Source organism: Rana temporaria, chromosome 2, assembly GCF_905171775.1.
Source record: "Rana temporaria chromosome 2, aRanTem1.1, whole genome shotgun sequence".
NCBI lineage: Eukaryota > Metazoa > Chordata > Amphibia > Anura > Ranidae > Rana > Rana temporaria.
The window spans coordinates 14,442,462-14,462,288 of NC_053490.1; the positions used below are offsets into that span (position 1 = coordinate 14,442,462).

The window sequence follows — 19,827 nt, forward strand, 5'->3', positions numbered from 1 at the left end:
CAAGATGGGCTGGATTGTGCCCTCTTTCAACAGGGATGGCACTGTGCCTTCCTTAAATGACTGGTTTATAAGCTGTGTGATGGGTGGTGCCAGGATGTCGGCACATTCCTTCAGCAGCTTGGTGGGGATGATATCATTGGGTGCTGTGCTGTTCCGCAAAGCACCAAAGATATTTTTTGTGGTATCGATGGAGATCGGTTCCAGAGTGAACTTTGTTGATTGTAGAGCGTTTCTGTGGGTGTTTTGTGGTTGATTGACGGTGGGGTTGAGGGGGGTATTGTTTTGTATGATGCTTTCCCGGATTCTTTCAATTTTGTTGATGAAGAAATCCGATAGTTCATTGCAGAACTCTTGGGTGTCTGAGTTGGGGACTTCAAGACATCCTGGAATTAATGGTCTGGGTGACCATCTTGAAGAGTTCGCGGGGGCGGTTTAGGGCGCTGTTAATCGCCATAGAAAAATGATGTTTCTTGGCTTTGAAGATTTCTTTATGATATCGTGTTGTTATTGCCTTGTAGATGATGAGGTTATCCTCTGCAGGACTTCTTTTCCAGGCGGCTTCCGCCCTTCTGCGCTCTTGCTTCAGAAGCGACAGCTGGTTGTTGAACCAGCCGGACTTTCTTTTTCGGATGCAGGCTTTGCGTTTCGGTGCTACTAAATCGGCTGACTGTAGCAGGGCTGCGTTTATGGCATCCAGTGTATCTGCGGCTGTTTGATGTGGATGGATTGTTTTGATTCTGTTTCCCAAGGTAGATTTGAAGAGTTCCGAATGGAGCTTCTTCTGAGATCTAGCCCAGTGTATTGTTACCGGCTTGGGTGCTTTTATCACTGGGGGAATTTTGGAGATTATGAAATTAATTGCATGGTGGTCTGTCCATGGCAATGGTTCATTTTCTAAAATGCTTATTTTCAGATTTTGTCTGAAAATTAGGTCGAGTGTGTGACCTGAAGCATGTGTTGGCCCGCATATAAGTTGCTGTAGCCCTAATCCCTCCAGGTGATCAATGCAGGCGTCCGCAATGGGATCCTGTGCGGAGTTGGCCCACAGATTAAAGTCCCCGAGCAGCAAAAGGTGTTTGCTGTTAAGGGTATAAGTGGATATTAACTCCGTTAATGATGGCAAAAACTGCGATTTTGGCCCAGGTGGCCTATAGCAGAGGAGAATGTGAACAGTCTCCTGGGGGGAAGTTTGAAGTTGAAGAGTAAGGGTTTCCATGAATGGAAGAGGATTTTGAAGGGCTGGCTTAGTGATTGTAATGCGATTCTTGTGGAACACCGCCAGGCCTCCTCCTCTTTGCCCTATTCTGTTTTCCGTTATAATGCGATAGTTTTCTGGCACCAATTCTCCGAGAATGGTGTTGCAGTCGTCTGAGAGCCAGCTTTCTGTAATAAAGAGGCAGACTAGATCGTTTTGTAGTAAGAAATCGTGGATTTCTAATCGGTGTTTTACTGCCGATCTTGTGTTGATCAAAGCACATGATATGTGCTCGAGCTGGGTTAAATAGTTAAAATTTTTGATGGTCGATCGTCGATCGAATCTCAAAAGTTGCTCTATTTTTAAGGCCTTTTTGGTGACGGCTGGTAATGCTGTTGCGAATTGTCTCAGACCCCAAATAGAGTCCGCAGAGTATCGCAGATTAGCCATTGTCGCCAGTCACATTGTCGTCAGTCTTTCCTAATTGCGGCGGCCGCGAATGAGGCCTGGTCTGGCGCGGATGTGGGAAGAGCCGCGAGACGCCGGACGTGATGGGTGGAAGACTGTCCAAGTGAGCCGTCACTCGTTGAGTCTTCTCTCCCCGATTGGTCCAGAGGAAGGCGAAAAAACCCCAGGCGTGCTGTGCCAATCTGCAGCGGTCGGGGGAAAAAATTCCTTCCTGACCCCTTAACGGCGATCGGTGCAACCCTGGATCAATTGGCTAGGGGGGTGTGGTGGACCATGCCTGGCTGCACTATCCCTGGGGAGAGCCGACTCGTTTGAGAGCGTCCTGCTCTCACTATCCCTGGGGTGAGCAGACTAAGATGAGAGCGTCTGCTGCACCGCTGAATCTATATAGCAAGAGTTCCAACTTTATTAGCTGCAAGCTTGTTCTGGATCAGTGATTGAAAAAAATAATGAAGACTCCTGTCTTACCTCCTGTTTCAAACTCCTGGTTTTTAACTCGCACTTTTGATCAAAGAATGCACTTCTGATCAGAGAGTCCACATGTGAAGCCACCATCAACTGGGAGCCAGTGGGGTGGCTCTTGACATCTAATGTAAGGGGAGGGGATGCGAAATTGAAATTGAGTTTGACACCCTTGCTCTGGAAGAAAGAGGGAGGTAACAGTGAGGTGATGCTGTCTGAGCTGCTACTCTGAGCCACTCCCAGCCCACACAAACTAAAACAAACAGGCCTAGCTTTGCCTGCACTAAAAAAAAAATCATAACCTCTAGCACAGGGGTCTCAAACTGGTTGCCCTCCAACTATTGTGGAACTACAAGTCCCATCATGCCTCTGCCTGTGGGAGTCATGCTTGTAACTGTCAGTCTTGCAATGCCTCATGGGACTTGTAGTTTCGCAACAGCTGGAGGGCCACCAGTTTGAGACCTCTGCTCTAGCACCTACCTATGTAGAGGGCGCTTCATGTATATCAACAGAGCAGTGGACAGTGTCAGTAGTTTTTTTATTTGTATTATGTTTTTTTTTTTACAAGGATAATGGGTAACTGTAAAATACAGCAGATAGTTATACACCACAAGTAGCATCAATAATTTATCAATAATTATCAATAATTTATATACAAAGCGTAAGTCCCAAGTAATATGCTCATATACAGTTTTTGCTTTTTTGTTGTTTACAATTGTATTACAATTGTATTAAATAATTTTTTCAATATTATTTTTTATTTTTGTTTTTACAATTTTTATGGAACTTTGGTGAAATATCAGGGGTCCAAATAGAACCCTGATGTCTCACTTTTGAGACAGAGAAAGAAACTGAGGACAGAGATTCCCCAGTACCTTTCTCTGCATCTTGCAGTAAACATAGTTCACTATGCTTCAGTTAAGAATGAAGATAGGAGTAATCCGTACAGATCACCAGGGCCGATCCTAGGCAGGGTTCACGGGGTGCTCCGCACCCAGGCGCCGCAGAGGTGGGGGCACCAAAGCTCCAAAGTGCTCCCCTCCCTCCTCCTTGTCTGCGCCCCCCCTGTAATGTGCTTCTGCTCCCAGCTTGCCCGAGCTACAGGGATCTATTTGACAAGAACTGATCTATGGGGACACCTGATGTGGGGGGCTCTGATGGGGGACACCTGCTGTGGGGGGGCTCTGATGGGGGACACCTGCTGTGGGGGGCTCTGATGGGGGACACCTGCTGTGGGGGGCTCTGATGGGGGACACCTGCTGGGGGGCTTTGATGGGGGACAACTGCTGTAAGGGCTCTGATGGGGGACACCTGCTGTGGGGGACTCTGATGGGGGACACTAATGAAGAATTCTTAGGGGAGCAGCTCTGTGTTTGAGTCGTAGCCATAGAAACATTTGTAAAGGGGAGGAGTTGGTAAGATGACCATTCCCATGCGGGGGCGCCAGAAATATTTCTGCACCCAGGCGTCTGTGACCCTAGGATCGGCCCTGCAGATCACTCACTGTGTTCATTTAGAAAAAGAAGGGGTTAGTTAATGAAATATTTACCACCCCTTCCTCACTCTTGAAAGGAGAAGAGGGAAGTAGACACATACAATTTGTTTCTTTCCAATTTTGTTTTTTAACAAATTTCGATAAATTTGTTAATTAACGGAAACTCGTTTAACACATTTTTTTGAATATTTGTAAATTCAAATATTCAAAAATGTTAATATTCCAAAAAATTTGTAAATTAAAAAATTCGAAAGTTTGTAAATGCGCAAATTCAAAATTTTCAACTGCAAAATTTCGGAAAGTTCAGAAATTCTAAAATCAAAAAATAAGAATGAAAAAAACAGAAAATCTGAAATCTGAAAAAGAGAAGGAGGGGAAGAGAGGTGGAGCTGTGTGGGGTGTCTCAGGGAGCCCTGACCAATTCCCAACTAGGATTTGGCCCGGGGGCCTTGTGTTTGACACCTGTGTTCAAGAGGATTCAAGAAGAGGAGGAGGGGAAGAGAGGTGGAGCTGTGTGGGGTGTCTCAGGGAGCCCTGACCAATTCCCAACTAGGATTTGGCCCGGGGGCCTTGTGTTTGACACCTGTGTTCAAGAGGATTCAAGAAGAGGAGGAGGGGAAGAGAGGTGGAGCTGTGTGGGGTGTCTCAGGGAGCCCTGACCAATTCCCAACTAGGATTTGGCCCGGGGGCCTTGTGTTTGACACCTGTGTTCAAGAGGATTCAAGAAGAGGAGGAGAACAAGAGAGGTGGAGCTGTGTGGGGTGTCTCAGGGAGCCCTGACCAAATCCCAACTAGGATTGGCAGGGGGCAGGTCTCCTTGAAATACCCAGGTTTAGCCCAGCTGGGGAGGAGTTGTTGAGTGGAAGAACTGAGGATGGAGTACTAGGCTGTAGGGGCCTTTGATAGAGCTCCCCAAAAAATTTGCAAATTCAACATTTTCAACTGCAAAATTTCGGAAAGTTCAGAAATTCTAAAATCAAAAAATAAGAATGAAAATCCGAAGATTCAAAAACCAGAAAATCGGAAATAAATACTAACTAATAAAAACTCAACTATTACTAACTATTAAATTATAGGTATTAGAATTTCCTTTCAAATTTGTCTGTTAGTGAAAGTAATGAATTAGAAGTTACAAATTATCATGAAATAACAAATGCTGTATCTAAACGAATGGAACGTAACAAATTAATAATAATAAATATCAATAATAATAAAAACATTTTTATTATTATTAATTCATTCCGCTTCATTTGTTTTGATGCGGCATGCGTTATTTCAGATAATTTGTAACTTCAGATAAATTTGTATTTGTTATGTTCACTAATGCCCTGTACACACGATCGGTTCATCCAATGAAAACGGTCCGATGGACCGTTTTCATCGGACGAACCGATCGTGTGTGGGCCCCATCGTTTTTTTTTTCCCATCGGTGAAAAAAAATAGAACCTGTTTTAAAATCTTCTGATGGTTAAAAAAACGATAGAAAAAAACGATCGTCTGTGGGGAAATCCATCTGTCAAAAATCCACGCATGCTCAGAATCAAGTCAACGCATGCTCGGAAGCATTGAACTTCATTTTTCTTAGCACGTCGTTGTGTTTTACGTCACCGCGTTTGGACACGATCGGGTTTTTAACTGATGGTGTGTAGGCAAGACTGATGAAAGTCAGCTTCATCGGATATCTGATGAAAAAATCCATCGGTTTGTTTTCATCGGATGAACCGATCGTGTGTACAGGGCATTACAGCCAAATTTGAAAGGAAATTTCAATACCTATAATTTAATAGTTAGTTATTATTACAGTAAAACCTTGGTTTGAGAGTAACTTGGTTTGAGAGCGTTTTGCAAGACAAGCAAAATGTTTTAATAAATTTAGCCTTGACATACAAGCGATGTCTTGATATAAGAGTAGCGTCATGTCACAACTGCGTATAAAACAGAAGAGAGGCCCCTCTAAGGCCTCGTACACACGATGGGACCTGTCAGATGAAAACGGTCCGTGGACCGTTTTCATCGGACATGTCCGCTGGGATCATTTTGTCTGATGGCTGTACAGACCATCAGACAAAATTCCCCGCGGACAGGATACGCGGTGACGTGGCTGCGACGATGACGCGGCGACGTGCGCGAACCTGGAAGGTCAATGCTTCCACGCATGCGTCGAATCACTTCGACGCATGCGAGGGCTTTCCGGTGAGTCATACAGACGACATGTCCGACGGACAGGCTTCCATGTTTCTTAGCATGCTAAGAAACATTTGTCCGCTGGAAACCTTTGCCATTTATACAGTAATCAATGCTATAAAAATGCACTTACTGTGTAAATGTCACTGGCAGGGAAGGGGTTAACACTAGGGGGCGATCAGTGGGTTAAATGTGTGTTCCCTCAGTGTAGATATTATTTCAAATTTTTCTTTATTTTTTATGTAGCAATACACCCTCAGGGGCCGCTGGTTAGATTTGGGATCGGCGTAATTATGTTACCTCTGTGATGTGTCTAGGGATGATGATGATGATGAGAAGCAATAACGGAATGTCCAGATAGCAGGGTGACGTTTTCTATGCTTTATTACTGGTCCAACATGACCACCAGTCAACTGAGGTAGATAGAAGTAGGTTGGTGAAAAGGAGAAACTTTGCAGATTCAGGCCTATGGATAAACAGAAGCAGTCCTGCTTCTAATAGCAACTCTTTCCTCGTCGCCACTCCAGCCGAAGTGGGTAAAGTGCCCCTGGACAGGTCCCTCTCACAGGCCTGGCAGCCAGAGCGTCACTTAGAACTTCTGGGAATCAACAAGTCTCTGCCACTGACTTGGCTCCAATAGAATTAGGATTTGTGATGAGACCTCTGCCACAGGCCTAGCACTTGAGAACATGGATGGTAGAGCGAATCCTCCCAGTCAATAATTTGCCTGAAGCTCCCTCAGGTAGACTTGTTATATTTGGGGCCACCGGCTGACAGTTTGCAGCATACAACCTGTCAGTGTCCGGTCACCCAGATCCCCGATGGTTCGTCTAAGCCCTATTGGATCACCTGCCTCCGGGTTCACCTCAGACCGACTCCCCACCGAACAGCACAACTCGTTTGGGATCTTCTTAATAGAGATGGGGGACCCAGTAAGTCACTGGGGCCCCTTGGCAGCATCAGTTGCTCCGGGCCATGAGGGCCCAGGGTCAGGAACTCCGCGTAGCACATGCGCCCCGGCCTGGTAGGCCATATCGCCGGGGCCAGTGACGTGCGCACACCCAAAAGGTGGGTGCCACACCTGGAACCAGGAACCTGCGAAGAACCCTGGCGTCTGCCACAGAAATACCCTCCCCCAGAATGCCCCGAGAGGGAAACACTCCTCTAATTGGCTGCTGGAGAAAGGGCGCCTCCGCCTGGACCCCTCTGGCGCCACCTGCCATCCAGATCTACATCTCTGGAGCACAGGACGACCCACAGGACAGTCCATGGCTGGCAACCGCCGAATTTAAACAAATCAACATGGATGAGAGCAAATTACTCTCTCATCCCACTAAATTTGACATAGCACCTGTACTGAAAAGTACACAGGCGCTACATTTTATTTTTCAGATTTTTGAATTTCTGAATTTTCGAATTTACAAATGTATGAATTTACGAATTTAGATCATAACGAATGACCCGAAAAAGGAAAAAACAAAATAATAAAAAAAAATGAACTAAAATGATAAGTTGTCAGTGCAAATGTGTAGCGCAGGGGTCTCCAAACTTTCTAAACAAAGGGCAGGTTCACCGCCCTTCGAGGGCCGGATCGTGGCCAGTGGGAGTGGAAATTTTTCTGGTATCAGGTTAGGAGGAATAGTGGCCTATCTTTGCTATCATAGGGAGTAATTGTGCTCCATTATTGGTGTCAGTAGAAGAAATGGTGCCCCATTGTTGGTGTTAGATGTCAGAATAGTGTCTCATATCAGTGGGAGGATTAGTGCCCCAAGGGCCAGATAAAGGCAAGGAAAGGGCCACATCCGGCCCCCGGGCCACAGTTTGGAGACCCCTGGTTTAGAGGGAAGCTGTCAGCACTGCAGGGGGGGTACAGGAAGCAGGGTGAATCGGCCCCACGGGGGGTCAATAGGTCATGCCCAGGCTCACCCTGTGTGCGCACGCCTTATGGCTTTGTGAATTGAGCCCGATGTGTTCACAAATTCATCTTAGTACCCGAAGGCCTCAGCAGAAGACTTTATTTGTTTAGGTGTCAGAAATGTTTTTATTTATAATTTTTTTCAGACTATTTCTCACATCTCGGTTCCTTAGGCTGTATATAAAAGGATTCAGCATGGGTGTGATGATGGTGTAAGCCATGCTAACAATACGATCGTACTGGGAGGAGTAGTCTGAGGGAGGACGGAAGTAAATGAAAATGTCGGTGCCATAAAACAGACAAATGACGATGAGATGAGAAGTACAGGAGGAAAAGGCTTTGCTTCGGCTGCTTTTAGTTTCCATTTTCAATATAGCCCGTGTAATGAGGACATAGGAGATGAGGATAAAAAGGAATGGAATGTTACCAGCCAAAGAACCTTCGGTGTATATGAGGAGCTCAGCTAGTGAAGTACTGGAGCAAGACAGCTTGATGAGGGGGGTCACGTCACAGAAGAAGTGGGGGATCAGTCTGTTCTCACAGTACGTCAAATGTGAGAGAATATAAGTGTGCAATAATGAATGTAGAGAAGCTGCAAGCCAACAGATACTAGTCATCGTGACCATGACCTTATCGCTCATTAATAAGGTATAGCGTAAGGGGTTGCAAATAGCCAAATACCGATCAAATGCCATGGCTGACAGAAGAAAACTCTCAGTGGTGCCCAAAAACAGGAAGAAGAACATCTGCAGGAAACAGCCAAGGAAGGAGATGGAGGCTCCTCCATGAAGAATGCAGGAAAGAAGCTTGGGAACGGTCACTGTAGAGAAAGTGATGTCCACCGCAGACAGGTTCCCTAAGAAAAAGTACATTGGCGTGTGCAACTGCGGAGAAAGTTTAATAGAACTTAGTAAAAGTAAGTTAGAAGTCCATGTGAGGGCGTATATGACCAGAATGGCGGAGAAGAAGGCAGCGTGATTGTAGCGAAAATCTGAGAAGCCCATCAGAAAAAAGCCGGAGGTTTGATTTACTGTTTCCATTATCAAGGAGTCAGCAAGGTCAGGTGAACAAACGATACCAGAAATCAACGGCTGAACACTAGATGTCACCTTTACCGTAGAAAAGGATTCCACCATCAAAGAAACCAGGTGCTGTGTTGCCAACATCCAAGTAATATACAGACAAAGGAAGTCCCCCTTGGGAACCGGATTTTAACCACTTCATTACTGGGCACTTAAACCCCCTTCCTGCCCAGACCAATTTTCAGCTTTCAGCACTGACGCATTTTGAATGACAATTGCGCGGTCATACAACACTATACCCAAATTATATTTTTATAATTTTTTTCCCACAAATAGAGCTTTCTTTTGGTGGTATTTGATCATCTCTGCGATTTTTATTTTTTGCGCTATAAAAAAAAAAAGACAATTTTGAAAAAAAACCACAGGGGGCCGCGAGTTATCGCGGGATTTAGAAATAACTTGCTTACAGTGGTACAGTGGTACAGTGGATCGTATCATTTTTTTTTTGGTGGGGGAGTGGATCTTGAGTGGGAGTTCCCACACCTTTTTCCCCAGGACTTGACCCCTGCCTGGGACCAATCCTATTTATTTGTTCATAAACAAACTGGAGGATGGGCTAAACAACTCAATCTCTGTATTTGCGGAGGATACTAAGCTAAGCAGGGCAATAACTTCTCCGAAGGATGTGGGAACCTGACAAGAAGATCTGAACAAATGAATGGGGGGGGGGGCAACTACATGGCAAATTAGGTTCAATGTAGAAAAATGCAAAATAATGCATTTGGGTGGCAAAAATATGAATGCAATCTATACACTGGGGGGGGAGAACCTCTGGGGGAATCTAAAATGGAAAAGGACCTGGGGGTCCTAGTAGATGATAGGCTCAGCAATGGCATGCAATGCCAAGCTGCTGCTAACAAAGTAAACAGAATATTGGCATTAAAAAGGGATTAACTCCAGAGATAAAACGATAATTCTCCCGCTCTACAAGACTCTGGTCCGGCCACACCTGGAGTATGCTGTCCAGTTCTGGGCACCAGTCCTCAGGAAGGATGTACTGGAAATGGAGAGAGTACAAAGAAAGCAACAAAGCTAATAAAGGCACTGGAAGATATTAGTTATGAAGAAAGGTTGTGGGCACTGAACGAATTCTCTCTGGAGAAGAGACGCTTGAGAGGGGATATGATTTCAATTTACAAATACCCCACAATAGGGAGAAAACTTTTTTGCGGAAGGGAGTTTAATAAGACACGTGGCCACTTATTAAAATTAGAAGAAAAGAGGATTAACCTTAAACTATGTAGAGGGTTCTTTACTGTAAGAGCGGCAAGGATGTGAAATTCCCTTCCACAGGTGGTGGTCTCAGCGGGGAGCATAGATTGAGTCAAGAAACTATTAGATAAGCACCTGAACGACCACAACATACAGGGATATACAATGTAATGCTGACATATAATCACACACATAGGTTGGACTTGATAGACTTGTGTCTTTTTTCAACCTCACCTACTATGTAACATCTATGTAACTATGTATTCATATAATAACCATTAAAGAAAAAAGACATATGGCATTAGAAAGGACATCACATGGAAACAATGGAGAGATACAGCAACTTCAGAGGTCGGATTATACATACCCAGGGGCGGACTGACCATTGAGTCACTCGGGCACTGCCCGAGGGCCCCATGCCACTAGGGGGCCCCATCAGGGTTGCCAGGCTCAGTAAAACCAGGGACAGTATGTAAAAATCTGTGTTTTTTTTTTAGATCTGTCCCTGATATGTCCGAAACTGAAATGCTTTTAATGTAAATATCCCAAGATTTTAGCTGCCCTGCCTCTGCACTGCCTCCTGGCGTGGTGGCCATCTGTAAGCCAGAGGGGCCCCATAATCTACTATTGCCCGCGGGCCCCATGAGTTGTCAGTCCGCCCCTGTACATACCATACCATACATACCATATAATATTTAGCATGATCTTGCACTTAAAGATTAAAAAACCGTAGGAGGTCAGTTGCAAAAGGCAAAGCCGGTCATAGGAAGACAGAGACAGCCACCCAAGGTTGCCTCTACAGAGGTCCACCTCAATGAGGGCCAGCTAGAGGCAGCTACAGGCATCATTCAGATATCAGCTTTTTGAGCCGGCGATTCGCTACCCCATAGGAATGATCATAGTGGCTGGTCTTCCGCTTGATCGTTCTTACGGGCAGTGAGAAGGGATGTCCCCCCCGCTCCCGCCGCCAGGCCCGGATTTCCCACAAGGCCACCGAGGCCAGGCCTCGGGGCGGCAGGGTGCTGAGGGGCGCCCTCCCTACCTCTCTCTACTGGCTCTGTCCTCGGGACTCCATCCTCCCCCAGGCCGCCGACTGTCCCTGCCGTCGATGTACACAGTGAGAGGGGCGAGCTGTGCTCTTACCATCTCAGCTGTGACAGGATTTCTAGTATAGTGCTAGGACTCCTATTTTGGAGGTGACAGGGTCAATAAAGAGAACTTGTCACCTACAATTGCTATCACATAGGGAATTGTTTTCTTCTGTGTGATAGCAATAAAGTTAAGTGAAAAAAAAAGATAAAAAAAAAAGAAATAATATTTAAATAAATAAAAAAAGTAATTAAAAAGTAAAGAATAAGAAAAATAATATAAAAAACTATAAGAAAATTATACAAAAAATAAAAAAAGTAAATGACAAGCTACAAAAAATAAATTATAAAGTAAAAAAAAAGAAACAACTAACCGTGCCGCCCCTGCCACCCGGTTGCCATTCGCCGTTGATTTGGGGGGGGGGTGTTTCAGTTGGAGGGAAGGGGGTGCATTGCGGAACCTGGCCTTGGGGCGGCAGGGAAAGCAAATCTGGCCCTGCCCGCCGCCCTCCGGTGCTTCTACCGACTCACCTGTGCAATCGGTGAGTCGGAGAATGGATCTGCCGGCCCCAGATGTTCACCAAAGAGATTTCCGGCAAACCAGATGGTCGCTGGAGTCTTTACGATCATTGGAGACCAGCTGCGATGTTACGACGTCGCGCCCGGCCTCTGCATTCAAACAAAGGGCGTCGCCTCGGCTGGGAACCCGAGATCGTTTTTTTATTTTTTATTTCAGGCTTCCCAGTCCAGAGGGGAGATGTGGAGTCTTATTGACCCCCCATATCTCACTGTAAAGAGGACCTGTCATGCCATATTTCTATTAAAAGTGATCCATTTTTTTAAAGTGTCAAACTAAAAAATGTAAAGTAGAATTAACAATATTTTTTTTTTTTTTTGTGCCCCTGTCCCCGTGAGCTCGCACGCAGAAGCAAACGCATATGTAAGTCCCGCCCACATATGAAAACTTTGTTTAAACCACACATGTGAGGTGTCGCAGCGAACATTAGAGTAAGAGCACTAATTTTAGCCTTATGCCGTGTACAGACGGTCGTTTTTTGTGATAGAAAAAAACAACGTTTTATGTGATGAAAAAAAACGATGTTTTTCCCACACACGGTCATGTTAATTGACGTTTTTAAAAACATATTTTTTTCATCACATAAAGTGATGGTGTCTACGCGGCATTATGCCCCGTACACACCATCACTTTATGTGATGAAAAAAAACGACACTTTCTGTGAAGTAAAAAATGACGTTTTTGAAACTTCAATTTTCTAAGACGAAGTTGCCTACACACCATCGTTTTCTCACAATGATCTTGCAAAGTGAGGTTACGTTCACCACGTTTTACCATTGAAGCTTGCTTCTGGGCATGCGTGGATGAAAAAACGTCTTAGAAAACGACGTTTTTTGCTACACACGGTCAATTTCTGTGAAGTAAAAAGTGCACTTTTGAAAAACGACACATAAAATTGAAGCATGCTTCAATTTTTTTCTGTCGTTTTTTACAAGACATAAAACGACGTTTTCCCCCACACACGGTCAATTAAAGTGACGTTTTTAAAAACGTCATTTTTTTTCATCACATAAAGTGATGGTGTGTACGCGGCATTAGACTTCCTCTGTAACTCAAAACATGTAAAAAAAACAGTAACAATTTTTAAAGTGTTGCCTGTGGGTATTTTTAAGTACCAAAGTTTGGTGCCATTCCACAAACGTGTGCAATTTTTTAGCGTGACATGATAGGGATTGATGTACTCGCCGTAACTTCATCTTTCACATTATGCAAAAAAATTGGACTAACTTCACTGTTTTTTTTTTTTAAAGCATGAAACAGTTTTTTTCAAAATTAAATTACATTTTTTTCCAAGAATTGCATTTGAAAGACCGCTGCGCAAATACAGGGTGACATAAAAAAGCCACCATTTTATTCTCTAGGGTCTCTGTTAAAAAAATATATATATATAGATATATATATATGTAGCGCCCCCTTACTTTCAGTATGGGCACTACGCTAAAGTTAGGGGGAATGGGAGAGTTTTTTTGCTCCCATTCACAATTTGCTAAATTTTGGGCTGCTGTCATTCCGGAACTGTCCTGTTGGTCAGTCTGCGCTCCAGGGGTGTTGTTTTCACCCCTGGGCGACAGGTGGCGCTAGAGGGGTTCTGGCAGAGCCACTTTTTCCCAGCAGTCAATTAGAGGAGTTTTCCCTCGCAGGGCATGCTGGGGGAGGGTATAACTGTGGCAGACGCCATTTTGTGTGGTTCTTCGCGGGTTCCAGGTTCCAGGTGCGGCACCCACCTTCAGGGTGTGCACATCCAAGGGACCCCGGCGATGGCCTTCCAGGCCGGGGTCTCATTCTACGCGGAGCTCCACCTTGCTGATAGGGGCCCCAGTGATTTACTAGGTCCCCCACTTTACTGAGAAGATCCCAGGCTGGGTGCCGTTCGATGGGGGGTCGGCTTGAGGAGAACCCGGAGGCAGGTTGTCCAACAGGGCTTAAACGAACCATCGGGGATCTGGTGACTGGAATGTTGACAGGTACACTTTTGCTGTCATCCGGTGTCCTATGCTTAATCTACTGGAAGGATTCGCTCAATCCGTCCATTTAGCTCATTCAAGTACTAGGCCTGTGGCAGAGGCCTGTTCCTCCCAGCAATCTAAAGTGACACTTCGGCTGCCAGGCTTGTGGCAGAAGTCTGTCCGGGGGCACTTCACCCACTCTGGCTAGAGTGGCGACGAACTGTATCTACTACCACTGTGCTACTGAGAGCAGGATTGCTCTGTTCATATCCAGGCCTGATACTGCAAGTTCTGAAACCTTTATTTATTGACTGGACATCCGCTCACTACTCCACTCATCAATTACATCCCTAGACAACACTGAGGTAACCTAATATGCCGATCCCAACAACAACCAGCGGCTCCTGCGGGGGTAGCACACATATAGATCTAGAGATAGAGATATATAATGTTTGGGGGTTCTAAGTAATTTTCTAGCAAAGAATAATGATTTTAACTTGAAACCAACAAGTGTCAAAAAAAAAGGTTTAGTCTTTAAAGTGGAGTTCCACCCTGAATTTTTTTTTTTTTTTAAATCCCCCAAAAAATTGAAAAAAATAATGTTTTTTTTCTATAACTTACTCGAATTAGCGGTTGCTATGTGGAAGTCCGTAATCTGCCTCTTCATCGTCCACGGTGGGTCTTCTTCTTCCGTCCTCCTGCAGTGTCTTCCTGTGAATGGGGCGCGTTGCCTTCTGGGAACTATGTGTATCCCAGAGAGCAGCCGGCCCCTTCACAAAGAGCCGAGTGGCTCGCACATGTGCAGTAGAAAATGGGCTGTGAGGCCGCACGCAGGGGCGGACTGACAAATCATGGGGCCCCCGGGTAATAGAAGATTATGGGGCCCCCAGGCTTACAGATGGCCACCAACGCCAGGAGGTGGGGCAGCTAAAATCACAGGATTTTCACATCAAAAGCATGTCGGTATCGGACATATCAGGGACAGATGTAAAAAACACAGATTTTTACATACTGTCCCTGGTTTTACTGAGCCTGGCAATCCTGATGGGGCCCCCTAGTGGCATGGGGCCCTCGGGCAGTGCCCGAGTACCCGAATGGTCAGTCCGTTCCTGGCCGCACGGCTTCACTGCCTGTTTTCCTTACTGAGGATGGCGGCGCCGGCAGCTGCTAGCATCAAGGGATTGGACTTGGGGCATCACGGGCCAGTAGGACAGGTGAGTGTCCTTTATTAAAAGTCAGCAGCTACAGTAATTGTAGCTGCTGACTTTAAAAAAAAAAAATTGCGGGTGGAACCCCGCTTTAAGTGGTTAAACTGCCCTCCTTTACAGACAACCAAAATTCATCCCTCTGAGCTAAAGAACAAAACGTTACAATGTTTATAGTTAGCTCAGCAGCTGAGGAATGTTGTGAAACTTGGCAGACTGCCTGTTTTTTTTTGTTTGTTTGTTTTTTGACAGCTTTCGGCTTTAGCAGAGAACTCTGCATAGAGTCAGAAAAATGCTTTGTTAAGATCGCGAGGGGGAAAAAAAATTGTCTCGATTCTTAAAGAAATAATTGTGCAACTCTACTGGAAAGGTAAGACTTGTGGTGCCACCTTGGCACAGCTGTTGGTGGCACCCCCTAAATTCCTATTCTGTGAACTGTTGGATGCGTATCACAGAATCTGATTCCACATGTCACTTACCATTCCCTGTAAAAGAAAGAGATCTGCCAGACACCAGGCGATCTCCTTATATAACGTACAGCTTCCTTTATTTCAGAGAGCTGGGTGTCACCTGGGAATGTTTTATTAAATTATAATTCAAGAATTCTCTGGTGATTTTGCTACCATGTTTATCAAGGAGGATTGTTCTGAACACTAAAAATAATACTAATCTCATTAGTCTATCATATTTTCTGTCTATGATTTACATTATCATATGATTACTAAGAATTCATATGCCATGCATGGACTAATGGGTCTGTTAGACATGTGCAATTTGTTTAGTTCTGAATTCCTTTTTTTTACAAATTTCAGAAAATTCATTAATTCGGAAATATCTGAATTACCATAAACCCATGTAGTGCCTGTGTACTTTATGGTACCGGCGCTAGTTAAATTCAAGGGTATATCAGAGTGTAGTTAAACTCTGATCCAGATTGTTAAGTGCAAAACAGGGTCTCTGTCTCAGCTTGGCTGTGCTGTGGGCTATTCTGTTGTACTGGGATGTTCTTCCAGCCCCGGTGCTGCAGGTGGCAGCAGTGGAGTCAAGGTTTGGGTGCTCTTTCCCAGCAGCCAATCAGGAGGGTTTGTCCCCGCTGTGCATGCTGGGGAGGGGTATTTATGAGGCAGACGCCATTGGTTCTGGGTCTTCTTCGTCCAGTGTGGCACCCACCTTTTGGGTGACCACATCACTTTGCCCCGGCGATATGGCCTACCTGGCCGGGGCGTGCGTGCCACTGGTTCCTGGTTCCGGAGTATCTGAACAGCGACAGGGACCCAATGAGTGACTGGGTTCCCACTTCTGAAGATCCCAAGCTGTACTGCTGTTCGGGGGGGAGTCAGTTTGAGGAATGCCATTGAGAGGCTAGCGGTCCAAAAGGGCCTGGACAAACCACCAGGGATCAAGGTAGCCGCACACTGAGGGATTAATCACCTGTCAGTTGGTACCTGGGCGACAAGTTGTAGGAGATCCAGGTGTAACTTATCCAAGGACGGATCTCTACAAGAATTCAATCCAGAGAGGGCCTGTAGCAGAGGTGTCTTTCTGAGGCTCACTGAGGGAGGTCTGTGGCAGAGACTATTTCCTCAAGTTCAAGTTCACCAAGGAGGGTCTGTGGCAGAGACAATCGTCCGAGTACACTAAACCCACTCCGGCGGGAGTGGCGCAGAGAAGTGTTACGCTTGGGAGCAGGACTGTTGCCTATCATCACGCCTGAATCTGCTATTCTCCTTTCTTCTTCAACTTTACTTTCCTCACCACAAGTTACTGTTTTTACCCAGCTGGGTAATAAAGAGCACTTTACTTCTACTATATGCAATACGTATCATTCACCCCTAGAAATTTAGAGGAGCCATGAGGTAATGTGATGAGGATGAGACTCCTGACACAATTTCTCAGAGCGAACAGCTATTCTGCCTGCTGGCCAAATTACAAGACCAAAAAATAAGACTACTTGCTTTGCTTCCCAGTGCCAAAAAAGAGGAAGAGGTGGAGCCTGCACGGCTCCTTTATTAACAACATGACATCACAAATATATGCATTCACATTGGTCAGCTCATATAATTTAGCCCCTTATTACACGCCCCCTGTGACTTCTGTACTGCTCACATTCTCCTTGGAAGTCCATATATGGTATGGGGGCTTCTCATAGCACTAACAGCCTCCATTGTCAGCTCTGCAAGGGTTTCTCTCCAAAGTCATATTTGGTTCCTTCAGTAAAACAAGGACAAGGGGGGGGGTTGGAATGAGAGGAGCAAGGGGAAATGGCAATTGAATAGCTCTTTGTCTTTTCTCCAATGCTGAGTTGTAACTTTTAAAACATCATATCTGATATAAACTCTTAAGGAAAACAAACATTATTGTGATATATATTTTTCACACATGCATATATATATAAAGAATATAAAAACAATATAAGAATATAAAAGAAATTAAAATAATATAAGAAGAGAAAACATTTCAGTGGTTCTAATAAAAGAATTAGCTTAACACAAAATAGGAATTTTAGTATCTTCCATCACAAATGTCCTGCCCAAAAATCCAGCAGCTGCTCCGGGGGTAGTGCTACACGTGGAGGCTCGTCCGGGATCGGCTGTTACCTCAAAATACCCGAATTCAGAAGTTTAATCTACAGTTGATTCAAGGAATTGTCGTGTGTTAAAATGTGCCTGGTGAGGAAAGAGTTAGGCCTCGTACACACGACCGAGGAACTCGTCGTAAATGAAACATCGTTTTCCTCGACGAGTTCCTTGTCAGGCTTGTCGAGAATATTGTCAAGCTTTTTTTGCGTACACACTGTGAAGACAAAATCTCGTTGTTCTCAAACGCGGTGACGCTCAACACGTACGACAGCACTATAAAGGGGAAGTTAGATTCCCCTTTATAGGGGCTGCTTTTGCTAATCTCATGTTACTGCGTGTTAATTAAAAGTTTGGTAAGAGACGATTCGCGCTTTTCAGTCTGTTACAGCGTGACAAATGGGCTATCTCCATTATGAACACTACTTTTACCGAAGGTGCGCTCCCGTCTCATTCTTTATTCTGAGCATGCACGGGTTTCTAAGCATACACACGAACGTGTTTCTCGTCATAAACCAGCCCGACGAGAAACACGACGAGGAAATTGAGACTCCCGACGAGGAAAAAGAGAACTTGTTCCACGACAGTTTTCTTGACGAAAAACATACACATGACCGTTTTCCTCTGCGAAAAAGCTCTGCCACCAAGTTTCTTAATGGATTATGTCGAGGAAAACTGTCATGTGTACGAGGCCTTAACGTCGCCATTGAAGCTGGGCGCACGTGCGGCGAAGCCATGTGCGCTTGCCACGTGTGAAGAAAAGAACTCAGGTGGGAGGAGTCACCCACCCCTGCGTGAGATGCAGACAGAGTTTGGCGCCAAGGGACAGAGTGATTGCCCGCCCACGAGAGAAGGTCATGCGAACATGTCTGTACCATCGACGCCATTTGGAAAGCTGCGACCCCTGATGTCTGTGCCGGGGGTCAACGCGATGTCTGCTGCTGCTGGAGTCCCCCTGACAGATACCGGAATTTGAATGCGGACCCAGGGGAAGTTCGTCTTGTTTTCTAGCGTGGAGTCCCTCGGACTGTCCTGCCCCCGATGTTCGGAGCTGGCCATCCGCCTTTTGCCTTTTGCCAGATGCAAGAGATGCCAGAGTTACTTATTCCAAGTGGAACCACCGACTGAGTCTCCTCGGGAGTACAAGGTGGACTGGACCACTTGGACTGTGACCGCAGAGGAGGAGGCCCTATGGCCGGAACCCTCCCCAACTACAGTAGTCGCTGATCCGGAGGTAGTGACCGTCTCATCCACCCTGCCATCGGCTGCTACCCCAACCATATCACCGGAGGTAAGCGATGTGGATGAAAAAGAGTGCGTGCCTAGTGTGGAAGCGGATGCTGTACCGGAGACAACACCAACCAATGTGGTCTCTGTGTGGCACGCTATTGCTAAAATGGGCCCCGCTCAGGCTTCCCACGGCTGTGGTCGAGGCCTGCCTGTGAGCAAGAGTGATACAACCAACATCCTTGTTGGGGGGCGCACATGCCTGCCCGCCAAGGAATGTGATTCATCGGACTTGGATGATAGATGGTTCGAACCGGAGTTTCCTGAGTCGCAGTGGGGTAAAAGCTCCCGAGCCAACAAGCCCCATAGACGCAAGAAGCGCTCCGGCCATGCCGCACCACTTGCAGGGCTTCCCCAGTTAACATGGGAAGTTGGAGTGCCAAGCACTAGTGTCGATAACCCTATGCCTGCTCTTCTACCTGTACTAAAGAGAGCTCCTGGCGCAATCGTACTACAAGGCCGTGGAGACCCCCATACCTTGCCGAAACTGGCCCGCCTACAGCGCATTTTTATGAGAAAGGTGGCCACTGATTACGGGTGGGAATATCCTTATGTGCCACCAGCCCTCATGTCCGTGATTGAGCAAAAGAGAGAGGACTGGTACCAGGACGCAATTTGGGAACGTTTGAATGTGCCCAGGGTTGCCCGTGACACGGACTATACTTTCATCCATTTGAGCCATCGGTTTAAAGATTGCTTGAGAAACTGGAGCCCTGGCCGGTACATTTTCAGCGATAGAGTGGTTCTTAAATGTCCCGGGAAAGTGGATCAAGTTTTCTCTGTTACCACTACAAACTATGCGCGCCCTTACCTGAATCTAGCCCCATATGTGAAAAGGCAGTGAAATGGCAGTCAACACTGCTAAGGAAATAGATGTCCACCAGTCCCGAAGAGAAATGAGAAACTCCACCAAAGATTTCGGTCTGGTCTCCCAGAACTCTCACCTCAGCAAAGGGTCAAATCGGCAGTACAGCGCAAAATGTATCCACCACACACTGGTTTCCTTGGTATCTCACGGTCCAAGTAGCAGATGCTACACCCGGTCCCTTATCAAAGTACCTGTATGCTCTCCGTACCAGGGAACAAAAGGGGACAAACGAGGGCCTCCAATGGTGTAGTATAAAACTTAAGGAAC

At 45.8% G+C, this 19,827-nt stretch overlaps 1 protein-coding gene across 1 annotated transcript; it reads right to left on the bottom strand.

The window, feature by feature from the left end:
- Positions 1-7,741: 7,741 nt before the first annotated feature.
- LOC120928488 (olfactory receptor 1G1-like) lies at positions 7,742-8,761 on the bottom strand. The gene has a single exon (XM_040339583.1). It carries the CDS (start codon positions 8,757-8,759, stop codon positions 7,827-7,829), a length of 933 nt encoding a protein of 310 aa, XP_040195517.1. The 5' UTR covers positions 8,760-8,761; the 3' UTR covers positions 7,742-7,826.
- Between the last annotated feature and the right edge of the window lie 11,066 nt (positions 8,762-19,827).